This window comes from Pelodiscus sinensis, chromosome 8 (assembly GCF_049634645.1).
Source record: "Pelodiscus sinensis isolate JC-2024 chromosome 8, ASM4963464v1, whole genome shotgun sequence".
NCBI lineage: Eukaryota > Metazoa > Chordata > Testudines > Trionychidae > Pelodiscus > Pelodiscus sinensis.
Genome location: NC_134718.1, coordinates 1,789,875 through 1,805,593, shown reverse-complemented (window position 1 = coordinate 1,805,593; position 15,719 = coordinate 1,789,875). Strand labels below are relative to the sequence as shown.

Sequence of the window (15,719 nt, the reverse complement as noted above, 5' to 3'; positions counted from 1 at the left end):
TCACATTATATATTCTGGTAACACTTTCTCTACTTTATAAAACAAAGCCCAACAAGTAAGTGTTTTTTCTTGCTCGAGGGAACAATATCAATTTACAAGGGGAAAAAACGTAACCAGCATTTAGAGCAATGACTGTAGAATGAGTAAGCCAAAAAATGTAACTTACCCAGCAATTTGCAGCCAAACCCGCTACTATCCTAAGTTACACTTCTTCCCCAGTACTTTGACATACAATCAGGATAGGTTTCCAATTCTGACTACTTATGAGGGAATTTCTATCCATCCTGGGCACAGGCATCAATCAAAACCAGAAAAAGTCCATCTTCTGCCTGTTCAGTGCAGTACTGTTCCCCAAAGTAATTGTTTTTTATTGATTTTCTGCAGCAAGTGCATTATAGAAAGAATAATCTCTTGCATCCATCAGCTTGGCATTTGGTAAGGCTTGTAACTTATATTTGAAATCCGCTTTGTGGTATACCAATCCAATTTTTATATTGCACTTACAATATTTCTATGTTCTAAGTTGTCATCAGGACCAAAGTTATCATATTCATCTTAATATGGCAGGAGCAACCCCCCTGCGAACTTACAGATTGCATCTGTTTTCCCTCCCTTGCTGTGGATGTACTTGGGGAACTAATTTTTCCACCTACTATTAACAGTACAGGTCTCCAATTTCCAGTTCCTACTGCTAACTTTCCAACAGTAAAACATGTAATATCAATTCTTTATGCACATGAAGCTAGATCACATCAGCTGGAAGGCTAGAGCTGGATGCAACTACTGGAGCTACCTGTTTGTACACTATGGCAGAGCTCTTAGACATGTTAAAAATTGAGTTCCTTCTCTGTGGGTTTGCTGTCCATGCGCCAAATGAATGCCCTTGCATCTGACACTGTAGTCACTGACAGACTGGCCAATCAGAATGAAGATTTTCTGCCCTTAAAAAGTTACAGACTAACATGGATACCCCTCTGAGACTTCTGCCCTTTTAGCTACTAGCTGACCTGCAGTCTCCAGTACCAAGCTTCCCTGAGCTGTCAAAAGGACCAAGACTATTCACACACCCTGGGCGGGGGGAGGGAAGAAGCAGAGAATCGCGCAGGAAGGCCAGCTGTGGCCGCACTGGGTGGTCCGGCAGTGCTGGCGGGGGAGAAAGGGGTCTGACTCCTGCAACAGGAGCTGCACTGGCCCAGCTGTGGAGCCAGCAGGGCTCTCCCCGCTGGTCCGGCCCAAAGTCCCTTTCTGCAACTCTCAGAATATGAACAAGGCAAATAACTCCCCAAAGAAATGGGATTAGAGAAGCTAAATCCTAAAGCATCCATGTCAGCCCAGATCTTTTCTAGTTTTCAGTTGGGAAGGAAGACCTAAAGTGAAATTCTGATATCACCATCAAAGAGAAAGTTAAGGTTACAGCTAGAGAACGACTGTGTTGAACACTAGGAAACCTCCTTGGAAAATCATTTCTCTCACTGGATCTCTTAAATGTTCTGATGGGAAAGACAGGATCTACAGGAAGTTGAGACATCAAATATTTCTTGCAGAAATAGAGACGGCATTTTGGCATTCTTGGCTGAAGTTCCTTGCCTTCTACACCAACAGGAGAGAACTCCTGCACATTCCATTTTAAGCAAGCACATGGCCACGGCCATTCTATTTAATACCTCCATCTCCTTTGATAGTGTCCTGTCATGCACTAAGAGCTCCAATGTATCTGCGCTGGAGTGCCTTGCAAGCCTCCAAACCAGCAACTACAGGGATAGGGACACTGATTTTCTGGACAGGACCAAGAGATCTGGCAACCTAATTTTATAACATCGATCACGAGACCTGACGTGTTCAATACTTTCCAGTTTAGCAGAACAGAGGGAAGGGGTAAGCATGCAGCAAAAAAAAAAAAAAAAAAAAAAAAGACATCCTGAGCAAGAGCTCCTTTCTGATTATCTGCCACAGTACCTAGGTTTCTTTGCATTCAAAGTTATCTAAAACAGGGGGTAAGGAACGTAAGGCCCGGGAGCCGAATCTGGCCCCCTAGGCTCCTCTGGGGATCAGCAACCACCAGCTGTTGCAGTTGCCACTGGTTCAATGCCCATGAAATCAACTCCTAACATGACATCATGCATTCCAGGAAGGAGAGGAGCATCTTCAAGGGAGACACATGGCAGACGCTGAAACAAGAGTACAGGGCCCAAAGCCTGAAATGTAGTCAGCCCCCCCTCTCCCATGTCTGTTGCATTCCAAGATCTTTCCTTGGCAGTAGCACAAGTGAGCTAGCTTTCCAAATAAAGAGCAGAAAGAAACCTCTGTGACTCCAGCCATGCCTTGACATATGTCAGTGACAAAAGGCTAGGAGTAGTAACAGCAACAGGGGATCGTGCAGGAAATATGCAAACATTACTAACGGATCTAGGTGTAGGGGAAGTCTAAATGCGTGTTTGTCGAGTCTGTAGATCTGAGAATTATTATGACGCCTACCAAGCAACCAAAATGATATGAAAGGTCTCCATTTAGAATAGCTGCTCCTTCAAACTGGTTGAACTTCAGCCTTAGAATGAACCTTTTCCCCTTTTCTATTTTCTTTACCACTGCTAGCTCAAGTATGCTCTTAAACCACGTAGTCAAGGGATAGATACTAAACACATGGGGTCGTTAAATTAAGTGGCCAAAAAGAGAGTATGCCTTCTTTTTTGAATTACAAAGGTTTAGAAAGGAGAATGGAGGAATGAGAACAGTCTGAAGAGTGAGAGGAAAAACAAATGTGTAGTAGCTCATGTTCAAAGAGAAGACTATTTATTCACTGCACTCAATGACCACTGGTCCCAGAAAAACAGATTATACCTTTCAGACTAGAATTGGGAAGGGATATACCAAAATAGGCAAATGGCAGTAAGAATGCACGGATCTGGGTTTGTCTCCTTGTAAACAAGAGGGTGCATTACCTGCAAAAAATGTGGTCTTATGGAGATATTTGACTTGGGAATCACATAACTGAAAAGATCTTCAAGAAGATGGAGCACTTTGGATCAAACCATTTTGGAAGCTGTGAATGGAGGAAACACTTCTGATGTCAGTCAATGTGGAAGCCAAGATATTACTAAAAAATGTGGGAATCTATAAAGGGAAACCAATCTATTCTGTCGTGTGAAGAAGCACTTCCTTTTCCGATCAAAACCAGCTGTGTGTGTGACTCTTAGGAGTGTTTCACAGGTCTGTGAGATGTTGCAAAAAGACTAGATGCAGTATCCCACATAACTGTGGACTGGTGCTCTCATCAAGTGAAGAATTTTCTACTGAAGTTGGTCCACTGCTAAAAATAGCAATACACCATAAGACAAAACCCATTCTCTACTGCTCCCTCCACCACATCTAGTTTTATATGGATCAAATACTCAAGGCTGAAACTTAAATCACCTCAGCAGAGATTAGAAACTCCAAAACAGTCAATACATGAAGTCTCCACTCTGCAGGATTAGTGCATAAACTGGAGCACCAACTTCCCAGACACAGCCTACCCTCAAGAATATGAGAGGAAATACTGAGAGAGCTGCTAATCAAACCCATTCTACAGCATATACAGCTGTTTAGAACCTACCTTGCAGGTAATGTCAATTGGACTGGGCTTGCAGATGGCATTTTTGCATTGCAGATCTGTTCAAGAATGAGACGTGCATTTCCCCCCATTTCCAGCCAGCTTTACTGTTGGAACTTTGGCCCCTGACCTATATTAGGACTATGGCTTTCAGTTATAGGGAACTCAAGCAGGAGTACTGGACTGTTTGTTGGTGCAGACAGGACATGCCAGAGACTGAAACAGTGTTGGTGAAGACTATTCCTTTAGACTATCTGATAGCCTTTGATACTAATCATGAGGTTCTGAGGTCTACTCCTCAGAGTTAATTGTTGTTCAAGTGGCTCAATTTCCTAGATAAATCATGGAACCATTACACTGGCAACTTGATTTGCTTTGAGGGATTTCATGCAGGGTTCCATCAACACCTTTACTATTTAACATGTATCACTAACAGCCTGGGGACATTGAGATTATTGGATGGTGGTGCTAGGACCAATGTTCCCTCTAATCTTTTCCATCCATGTGCAGAATACTTTATGTGCACCAAAGCATGGGGCGAATGTGCACCACTAGTAGAAAAAAACCTAGCTGTGGGTGCTCTTCTAAGCAGCCGGGCAGCCTCCCAAAGCAGCAAGTGGGCAGCTTACAGGGAACACTGGCTATGACTATGTGGATGACTGAAAAGCAAAAAGCTGCCTGTCACATATCAAATGGTGTTGTGCTGATGCTTTTCTTGTACCTCTAACCACAAGAGGGAGTTACAGGAAGTGCACACAATCCAAACAAGATTAATGTTAATGCTGGTAGAGGCAACAGGAAGGCTACTAGATGGCTCAAAGTTGTCTGCCTCTGTTGAAAGATTTGTCTGCACTTCATTTAAGTCGCTTTTGGATTCCCAGGCTGGTCCTTGACTTCCAAATGGAGCCCATGATCAATGTCTTGTCCTACATCTGGTAAAAAGATACCAGATCTCTACAACATGGCCCTTGCTATGGTCCATCCTTCAATATTTGGCAACAGCTGCAGCTTCTGAACACATGCTGACCATGTACGTAGTGGTATCATATTATACCCATTCCCTGAAGCATGTGCTGATTTTTCTATTTCTTTAAAGATGTACCTAAGACCTAAGCCACATCAAAGAAGAGGCTCCCGCTCTTACACACTGCGGTCACAACTGATATGCATTAGTAACTCAGATGGAAATGTCTGAGAGCTGGAGACAGGGCAATCTCAGAAGAGCCTTCCCTCTGGAACACTGTTTCACCTCCTGGGTCTGAAAAAGCAAGGGCATTTGGGAAGGGTAGGGAGAGGATCACATGGCAAGCTGATATCAGGGGTGGGAGGGAGAAGGGGGAAGAAATCCCATTTTAGTTTGATTAGTTACAAGTCTTAATTTTTCTTTTCATTGTGATGTTTTCTGAGCTGGAACTGTACCTTAACTGCTTGAAAAGCTCCTGGCATACCATAGGCACCAAAGAATACCATTATAATTATGGGGGTGCCACCCTATCTAATGTTAATTATTATACAGTCATAGTGATTACCTCATGGCTACACTATCAATTACAACTCGCATTCATGTATGATTTTGTACTGAAGACAAAATTTTGGTTTATTTGTAAAGTGTTCAGATACCGCAATGATAGGCATGGTATAAATGCTCACAGACTAAAGGGTGCCGTTCTAATGATGAAAAAGTGCATAAGGCAAGTGATTAACTTTACAACCTGGGCTATAAGGTTTAGTGCAATTCCAGGTCTCACGGAACTACTAACCTCTGCTTCAGACAGTTCTTTGTCACCATTCGGCTTACTGTACTTTTCCTGCATAAAAGGGATCCAGGAAATTTTGCATTTTTTAATGAAGGGCGTTACATCAACAGTGCCCAAAGCATAGCCACATATGCCATCCTCATCTTCAAGGACAAAGCAGTAATCCAGACTGAGGGAAAGCAGGCCTCCTACTAACCTGTAGAGAGAAAAGTATCATCCAGTTGAGTCCATCACACAAACAAGGCAACAGTCACTTAAAACTAGGCATCGTCATTGTAGTTTAAGAGTCAAGATACTGTACACGAGGTAGGCAAAGGCATTGATCTACTCACTTAGGACCAAATTTTCAATACCACATGTCATTGTCATAACTGTGCACACAACTGCACAAAGCACAAGTGCAGCTAAGAAGATGTGCAATATCAATGATGAGGTATTCAGGCCAGGGGAGCAGCAAGGTTCTGAATCAGAAGCAAGGAGAAAAGGGACTAAGATCCAGCTGCCATTCCACTGCATGGATAGGCTTCTCGCCAGGGCCCCAATTATCCCACTTGTTCCCTCAGCTCCATGGCTGTGGGGCAATAATAAAACCTCTTAGTGGCACATCCTGCCAGCAGCTCTATATTCGCCCATGTAACTCTGTACTCTGTCTACGGCAATTCATCAAAAGAGCAATCTTTCAACCCTCTCCTGTCGTTCCTGTAGACATATTCATGCTGTTCTCCATTTTTCCCTCTACCTTTTTATCCCATTTATAATTATCTACTCCTGTCCCCCATGTGACAGAGCATCCCTATTACAGTATTCCAACAAACCAGAACATTAACAAGATGGGAAGAGAACTCAAATCGCTTATGCCCTTCTTACTCCCTTCTGCTTTCATTTCACTTGTCATTTCTTCAACTAGTGGAGAATGCATGTTGTTTTCATCTGTGATGCACCTCACACTTTTATACAATACATGTATGTACCTTAAAAAGATAGTTGATGGCTAGTAGAATGTTTTACAAGGCAAACTCAGGTATTTACCACAACATAAAACCAGATTCTTAAAGGAAGCTGAAGCAAAAAGGCCAGGCAGGGGCTAATTAAAACCAGGATGTTTAAGAGAACTCCCACCAGTGTTATCACTAAATCTGATCTGATGGAATCCCTAGTGTAGAAGGCTCAGCAGCACCAGCTAGAGGAGTTTCCCACTACTTTAAAGCAGCTGAAATTATATTGAATCAAAAACTGATAAAAGGGGCAGTTTTTGCAGGAACCTCCATTTATACCTGAATTCTCACTGGTGCTACCACTGATGAGAATGCGCATACTGGGGATTTGAGCACAGACAAGTAAAACCTTCAGAAGGTACTTGAGCATAAATCAAGTAACAGCTGCTGTGTTGACTATCATTCAGTGATACCTTTCAGAGGCTGAAGTGGAAAAGGAGTGGCAGTCCACTCCAGAGTGCAGTTTGGTGTCTTCTCCAATCTTCTTACACTTTTCCTTTTATCCCTTCTATTTTCCTTTCTATCTTAAGCCCCTACCATCACCTTCTAGGACCATGTCCATCACGTCTCTGTCTTCTCCAACAAATCACTTCTGAACACAAACTTCTTCCAAAAGGCCTATAAACCCTAACCCAGTCCCCGTCTCTGAAAATTAAACCTGCTGAACAGAAAGAAAACAGGCAAACAAAAAACCCTTCCATTACCACTCTGCTATTTTGTGTTTGTTTCACTACTTTAACTACCTATTTCTACGCTTTATTTTCACAGAAAACTCTTCCAAGGTAGAGACTCATGAAGCATCCAGCACACTGTTAATGCTACATACATATAAACACACCACAATTACAATGGCTGAAGACATACATGAAAAGTATAAAAGAAAGAATGTCCTACATACTTGTCTCCAATTAAGTCTGGCTGACTATGGAAAGGTTGATCAGCTCCATCATCATACATCTCTCTACAAATCTTATACACCGATGCCTTAAAAAACAGACATAGAATGAGTGTTTTATTTTATTTCCCACACACACACACACACACACACTGATTAGCAAATTTGCCTTGGAGAGCTCATTAATATGAATTCCAGTATGGAACAAGTTTTGATATGCAATTTAGTTGTACGGAAGCATATAAAGAACATTCTAAGAGGCCTCAGTTATCTTTCTTGCAACTAGTTAAAACTCTGCCTCAAAGAGCCTCATGCCCACAATACTTCTAGCGGGAAGCTTAATCCCTGAAAAAGAATACAGTGAGCCCTCGCTACTTCGCGGTTCGACCATCGCGGATTCACGACTTCGCGGACTTTTTTCATTACATTATGTATATACGTGAATCCGCGATGGTCGAACCGCGAAGTAGCGAGGGCTCGCTGTATACATGTTAAATATGGTGTCCCTACTTCGCGGATTTTCAACTATCGCGGTCGGGTTTGGAACCTATCTACCGCGATAAACGAGGGTTCACTGTACTGTAGATCACTTCAACATCTGTCACAACAATGAAGAGCATTAACCATGCTCATTAATCACTAAGTACTCTCTGGGTATATTTAATAGGCTATAATGTTAAATAGCTACAGGGATGTTCCATATTCAACCAAAATAAGGTACTTCTGCAGGGCTGGATATGTCCTGACAGATTCCTTCATATTAAGAAGTGGTTACTGCCCTTCAGCAACAGAAGCTGAACTTGTCTGAAAAGCTAACCTATTTACAAATCAGACATTTTACATGGAGTAAACTAGTTTTTTTCTTTGAATACAAGTTGACTGAATGAGGCGTCTTTACCCTACTTAAGAGTCTCCCTCTTCAAAACTTTGTGACAGCATGTTTTAGATCTGGTGTATGCAAGAAGTTGTGTCAGTTTTCCAAAAGGTATAGTTTTAGGTTAGAATTTTCAAACCTGGCTAAAGGATTTAGGGAGAACAAGACCCATTAAAAATCAACGTCACTTAGGTTATTAAATTCTACCACTAAAGATTCAATTAATCTGGTGTAGGGATGTTAAAATTTTGATTAATCAAATAGTCAATGGTATTTCCATCAACTATCTTCCAGGAGCGGGAAGGCCTTGTTTGGACACAGACTGGCTAACCTTGTGAGGAGGGCTTTAAACTAGGTTCGGCGGGGACAGGTGAGCAAAGCCCACAGGTAAGTGCTGAATGTGCAGGATTGGGAGATGGGTTGGAAATGGGGGGGACTACGGCCTATAATGGCAAGGAGAAAGGAGGGTCAGGGCACAACAGGGAGACAAGATCAAATCAGTATCTTAGATGCCTATATACAAATGCGAGAAGTATGGGTAATAAGCAGGAAGAACTGGAATTGCTAACAAATAAATACAACTATGATATCATTGGTATTACAGAAACCTGGTGGGATGGGACGCACGATTGGAATGTTGGTATGGAAGGGTACGGCTTGCTCAGGAAGGACAGACAGGGAAAAAAGGGAGGAGGGGTTGCCTTGTATATTAAAAATGTACACACTTGGACTGAAGTGGAGATGAACGTAGGAGATAGCTGTGTAGAGAGTCTCTGGGTTAAGCTAAAAGGGGTAAAAAATTAGGGTGATGTCATGCTAGGAGTCTACTACAGGCCTCCTAGCCAGGTGGAAGAGGTGGATGAGGCCTTTTTTAAACAATTAACAAAACTATCCAAAGCCCAAGATTTGGTGGTGATGGGGGACTTCAACTATCCAGACATATGTTGGGAAACTAACACAGCGGGGCACAGGCTATCCAATAAGTTTCTGGACTGCATTGGAGACAACTTTCTGTTTCAGAAGATTGAAAAAGCTACCAGAGGAGAAGCTGTTCTGGATTTGATTTTAACAAATAGGGAGGAACTAGTTGAGAACTTGAAAGTGGAAGACAGTATGGGGGACAGTGATCATGAAATAATAGAGTTCATGATCTTAAGGAAAGGTAGAAGGGAGACCAGCACAATTGAGGTAATGGATTTCAGGAAGGCAGATTTTGATAAGCTCAGAGAACTTGTAGGTAAGGTCCCATGGGAAGCAAGACTGAAGGGAAAAACAACTGAGGAGAGTTGGAAGATTTCAAAGGGACGTTGTTAAGGGCCCAAAAGCAAACAATTCCGCTGTGTAGGAAAGATAGAAAATATGGCAAAAGACCAGCTTGGCTTAACAAGAAGATCTTGCATGATCTCAAAATAAAAAAGGAGTCCTATAAAAAAATGGAAACTAGGACAACTAACAAAGGAAGAATATAGGCAAGCAACACGGGAATGCAGGGGCAAGATTAGAAAGGCAAAGGCACAAAATGAGATCAAACTAGCTACAGGCATAAAGGGAAACAAGAAGACCTTTTATAAATACATTAGAAGCAAGAGGAAGACCAAGGACAGGGTAGGCCCACTGCTTAGTGAGGAGGGAGAAGCAGTAACAGGAAACTTGGAAATGGCAGAGATGCTCAATGACTTCTTTGTTTCGGTCTTCACCGAGAAGTCTGGAGGTGTGCCTAACGTAGTGAATACAAGCAGAGAGAGGGTAAGTTTGGGAGATAGGATACACAAAGAACAAGTTAAAAATCACTTAGGAAAGTTAGATGTCAGCAAGTCACCAGGTCCTTGACGAAATGCATCCCAGGAGGACATCCAGTGCTTAGCAGAGCGTGACACTCTGAGGTGACAACGCAGTCCTGAGGTTTGGAAAGGAAACTGAGAAGCAGCTCAAGGAGCTGATAGAGGAGGTATCTGAGCCTTTAGCTATGATCTTTGAAAAATCATGGAAGACAGGGGAGATTCCAGAAGACTGGAAAAGAGCAAATATTGTGCCCATCTATAAAAAGGGGAATAAGAACAACCCAGGAAACTACAGACCGGTCAGTTTAACGTCTGTCCCAGGGAAGATAATGGAGCAGGTAATTAAGGAAATCATATGCAAACACTTGGAAGGTAATAAAGTGATAGGGAATAGCCAGCATGGGTTTGTGAAGAACAAGTCATGCCAAACTAATCTGATAGCTTTCTTTGATAGGATAACGAGCCTTGTGGATAAGGGAGAAGCGGTGGATGTCATATACCTAGACTTTAGTAAGGCATTTGATATGGTCTCGCATGATATTCTTATTGATAAACTAGGCAAATATAACTTAGATAGGGCCACGATAAGGTGAGTGCATAATTGGCTGGATAACCATAGTCAGAGAGTTGTTGTTAACGGTGCTAAATCCTGCTGGAAAGGGATAACAAGTGGAGTTCCGCAAGGGTCTGTTTTGGGACCCATACTGTTCAATATCTTCATCAATGATGTAGATATTGGGATAGAGAGTACTCTTATTAAGTTTGCAGATGATACCAAACTGGATGGGGTTGCAACTTCTTTGAAGGATAGGGACATAATTCAAAATGACCTTAGCAAGTTAGAGAAATGGTCAGAGGTAAACAGGATGAAGTTTAATAAAGAGAAATGCAAAGTGCTCCACTTAGGAAGGAACAATCAGTTCCATACATACAAGATGGGAAGCGACTGTCTAGGAAGGAGCATGGCGGAAAGGGATCTAGGGGTCATAGTGGACCACAAGTTGAATATGAGTCAACAGTGTGATGCTGTTGCAAAAAAAGCAGATATGATTCTAGGTTGTATCAACAGGTGTGTTGTAAGCAAAACTCGTGAAGTCATTCTGCCGCTCTACTCTGCACTAGTTAGGCCTCAGCTGGAGTACTGTGTCCAGTTCTGGGCGCCACATTTCAAGAAAGATGTGGAGAAATTGGAAAGGGTACAGAGAAGAGCAACAAGAATGATTAAAGGTCTAGAGAACATGACCTATGAAGCCAGGCTTCATGAACTGGGCTTGTTTAGTTTGGAAAAAAGAAGATTAAGGGGAGACATGATAGCGGTTTTCAAATATCTAAAAGGGTGTCACAAGGAGGAAGGAAAAAATTTGTTCCTCTTGGTTTCTGAGGACAGGACAAGGAGTAATGGGCTTAAAGTGCAGCAAGGGAGGTTTAGATTGGACATTAGGAAAAAATTCCTAACTGTCAGGGTGGTCAAATATTGGAATAAATTGCCAAGGGAGGTGATGGAATCTCCCTCTGGAGATATTTAAGAACAGGTTAGATAGACATCTGTCAGGGATGGTGTAAACGGAGCTTGGTCCTGCCTTGAGGGCGGGGGGCTGGACTCGATGGCTGGTCCCTTCCAGTCCTATGATTCTATGATCTGTTTAGTCGATAAGGAATAGCATGGTGTTCTGCCTTTGAAATGTACAAGAGCCCCAGCGGAGACTCTTGTACATTTCAAAGCAGAAGCGCCCACATGGAGGCCTGGGGTCAGCGGGGGACTCCACGAGGCGTTTCAATCTTTGAAATGTACAAGAGTCCCCACTGGGGCTCTTGTACATTTCAAAAAAGGAAGAGCCTCCACTGCGCCCCTGCCCCATCTCACAGCTGGAACTGGAGGGAACTGGCTTTTAAGCCAGCTCCCCCCAGCACCCCTTACTCTTCCCCGACCTTGCTGCCTCTGTCTACTGGCTCCTTAGTTTAGCACGCATCAGTCAATATGCAAATGTAAGTGAAATCCATGTACATAATTTTAAACAGATACACGCATGTCCTCAATGGTCTGCACTTAACTTAAATCATACCTTTAGTTAAGCCGGTGTAATTGTGTTTAGACAAGGCCTTAGATTATAGGGCTGTTGAGGAGCATGAGAAAACATCTTTATTGAAAAGATACTAAAGCAGGGTAAATTTACAGTATAAGACTTGAGAATCTGTCAGTCAAATAAGCACTTTAAGGAATTCAAAGTGCTTATTTTCTAAGTTGGCAAAACAGGAAGAACAGCTAATTAGCAGTGATCAACTCCCAATGCCAATCTGATCTGCAGAAGCTCAAATGAAGTAGCATTTTCCAGACTGACCACCAAGTGGATACTTTGGGTATATATAGGCAGTTACTACAAAGATTCACTTACAGCACATTAACACATGTTGCTAAAGAAATCCTAGAACAGTTGTTTGCACTTGAGAGAGGGAGAATGGGCCAATAACTAGAAAAGGTGACCAGTGTCTGGATTTATTTATTATAGACATGGCTGAGAGTGACTTGTTTTACGACTTTGCTCAAGTCACTTCACCTCTCTCTCTCTGTTCCAACCCCAACCTGTAAAACAAGGAGGCTTACTAGTACAAAAACTGCTTTTAGAAATTGATATGCAAAAGCAACATATTACCCCAGGGAATATGGCAGGTTGGGGCAGCATCAGTGCTGAATAGTAAAGTTCATTCATGTCAGAGATATAGTTACCTCATCTTTTGGAAAGTAAGGTCTGATAGTGTAAACCTTGGAAGTTGGAGTCAATGGAGGTGGCTGAAAAAAGAGGTCATTTGCCCCATCAATAGGCAGCAAACGCTGTGAAAACAAAAGACTTAATATGAGTGTTTGAAATGCAAGAGAGATATTGCACTCTGGCACGTGCACTGCAGATTCCCAAATTAACATTTGCTACTGCAGGCACCCCAGAAGGTGGGGTTGGTATGCTTTACAAATACAAAGACCTTATTGTCTGAATAGGAATTATTCAATTGGTGCTTTAAAATATGCAATTGTAACAGCACATTAATGGTGTTAATGTTAAGCTCATTTCTGCTTTAACATACTTATACCAATCATATCTACACTGTCTCTGTATAAGAACATAGCATGTCAGGAGGAAAGGTTTGGTCTGAAGAGGGTTAACTGGCCAGAGGAGACGCTTTATCCCAAAAGCAATGCGCTGATTCTATTTGCTGCGCACAGAGCACCTGTGAGGGGGGAAAAAGTACAGCACTTGAAAAATCCATGAACAAACTCGAACATGGTTTAACAGAGGTTTAAGAAAGGTCCCCAATTGAAAGCTTCCCAGTAAAATGGGTTACAATTTTGTTTAGAGAAGAATCAAAATATGTGTCAGTGACACGCTCTTGCTCATGGAATTCCCATCGGCAGACAAGCATGCGCGCATTGTGCTATTGCGGGCGCAGATAAAAACGCTGTGCGACCTGCAAAGAAACAATGTGAAATGTACAACTAAAGCCGCTGCGCTTCGCAGGCGCATGGGACACGCAGCATCTCCTTGAGAAATTACTGTGGAAAGGGGAGGAAAATTATTTTAAAACCAAGCTGTAAGGCTAATTGGACTTTGGACCAGAAAGCCTTCGGCAGACCAATCCTTCCAGACCTCTGTTGTGCATCAAAAGGTTTCTCATAAAACAAAGAAAATGTCATTCAGTTGTGAAGTCATATTGATACCTGGAACTCTCCTGCTAGACCACCTCTAAAGGCCCAGGGTTCTTGGTCTCCACTTAAGAACTGTGCTGAAGATTGACTACGACACCCTGTTGAGATCAGATCCAAGCGGAGAACGTTACGAGAAGGGGGATTTCCTGGGGGTCTAACATGTCCAAAATGCTAACACACTTTGTGGAAAAAGCTCTCTAACTGAGCTATAATCCAGGGCTTTGGGGGAGGCTGTAATAATGTTGTATAGTTTGTAAAGTTTTTAAGTGCTCATGCCCTTAATGGATACATAAAATGCAATATCAGTGTCACTGTTTTCAGATAACGGGCTAAAGAGCAGACAATTAAGTATTTAAAAAAAGCCAATAATGCATCTCACTCCACACTGGGATGCAAGAGATCTGTGCAATGATATAAGCTTCCCAGACCTGTTTGTACATTCTTTTGCCTGTACATTTGTAGCACAAGCATCATGTCCTTAGTGAAACAGGAAATTTTGGAAGCGATAAAGCCTGATTAGTAACTATTGCAAATTTAATCAGATAATACGACAATATAAATTCCATTACCACAGCCCCTTGGAAAAATTGGACCTGTCTGAAGTCACATTTTAGTATTATTTGTTTTAATCTTGTCAGAAAACTAGGGTTGGCAATAAATGCATGGAATGGTCTGATTCAGTTAGACAGCTATGACAGCTGTTAGGGGACAGTGATCTCACTACAACAGACTAAGAAGGTCAGCTCAGTCTAGTTCTGGACCATGTATTTACAGTACCACTGGCATGCTGAAGAGGCCAGTAAATTAACTGCAACGAATTCACAGCTTTGTTATACAGTTTTATTTTTGCTTTTTAGTATCTTACTTCTTCCTCCTAAAGCATGTCAGTTACCAACCAACCACATGTGGCCCATTAAAATGCTCATCACATAATCCTGTATTAGGTACTGGAAAAATCAACTTTAATCAGCAAATTTAGCATTTAAGACTGTCCCATTAGGCAAGCATTACAGGCTTTAACACCAATTAACATGTATGACATCTCTGATGGAGGGAAAGATCGGGTGAATGTTTGGAGTGGGGATAATTACCTGCCTAGTTTTCTGATAAGATAAGCAGCGCAAAAGTTCTTTTCCTTTTGTGGACAGCAATATACCTCCTGTTCAAGTAACAGTCTCAGATCAATACAGTCAATGATGTTGTGCTAGTCAGAGAGTCCCAAAATGTCCCAAGTTTGACATGATAATTTAGTAATAAATGTTTAAAATGAACTCAAGTATTTATAAATTTAGAAAATAATCCAAATATAAAAATTGAAGTAGAGCTTACTTCCACATCTTAATTTCAGATTTAAGAGAGACCCTTTACAACTAATAAGGTTTTGTCATTAACTTGGAAGACAGTATCTGTCTCTCCTTTGAGACTACAACATAACTAGCACTTCCAATTATTACAATAAAGAGCTGCGTGAATGAAGAGCTGTGTAAATGAAAAACATAGTTAATGCCTTAGTCGCTGCGCAAATGTGACTTCAGTTCATGCCTATTGCACATCTAATCTATCTGAACTGCCTCACAGACAAAACCTTTCCATTCTAATTAATTAATGACGACGCGCTGCGAACATCTGGTGCTGTCCGTCCAATAGCAGTAGAAACTTGTGCTGAGGATTCTCCCATCTGTACACAGTGGGGAAGAAGACAATAGAAGGCATTAGTAATCCATAGTACTATACAACCACACTATTTAAAGGGACTGAATGCTAGCTGGACTGGGAGGAGAGGTGAAGAAAATGAACTGTCAGTGGACCATTGAACATGCCATGGTGAAACAAATTTTGGTTCAATGTGTTTAACTTACAGAAGCCAGGTTAATAAGCACTATAGAAATGTATTCCTGTTGAAAATCTTTGTCTCAACTGCACTTTTACTGCGCTTTTTTAACGAATGTAAAATTAAACAACTAAAAAGAATAAGGAGACGGAAGGGTCTCTCCTCCCAAATCACATTCCCGGGGCAGGGGAAGCAGCAGTTACAACAGTCAGAATTCTTACTAGGCGTTCTGGCTACTTCAGAGAAGTTGAGGGACTGAGATTGAACAAGGCCAATATTGGCAGAAGTGGCTCCTGATGC

At 41.9% G+C, this 15,719-nt stretch overlaps 1 protein-coding gene across 2 annotated transcripts in view; it reads right to left on the bottom strand.

Moving 5' to 3' along the window:
- Positions 1–15,719, bottom strand: part of OGA (O-GlcNAcase) — a 46,197-nt gene that overhangs the window by 12,764 nt on the left and 17,714 nt on the right. For both annotated transcript variants that reach the window (XM_075934506.1, XM_075934507.1), the window contains exons 11-14: positions 13,601–13,686; positions 12,617–12,721; positions 7,240–7,325; positions 5,350–5,542 (exon numbers count right to left, since the gene is read on the bottom strand). In XM_075934506.1, the coding sequence (XP_075790621.1) occupies positions 5,350–5,542; positions 7,240–7,325; positions 12,617–12,721; positions 13,601–13,686 (470 nt within the window). The remainder of the gene's footprint in view (positions 1–5,349; positions 5,543–7,239; positions 7,326–12,616; positions 12,722–13,600; positions 13,687–15,719) is intronic.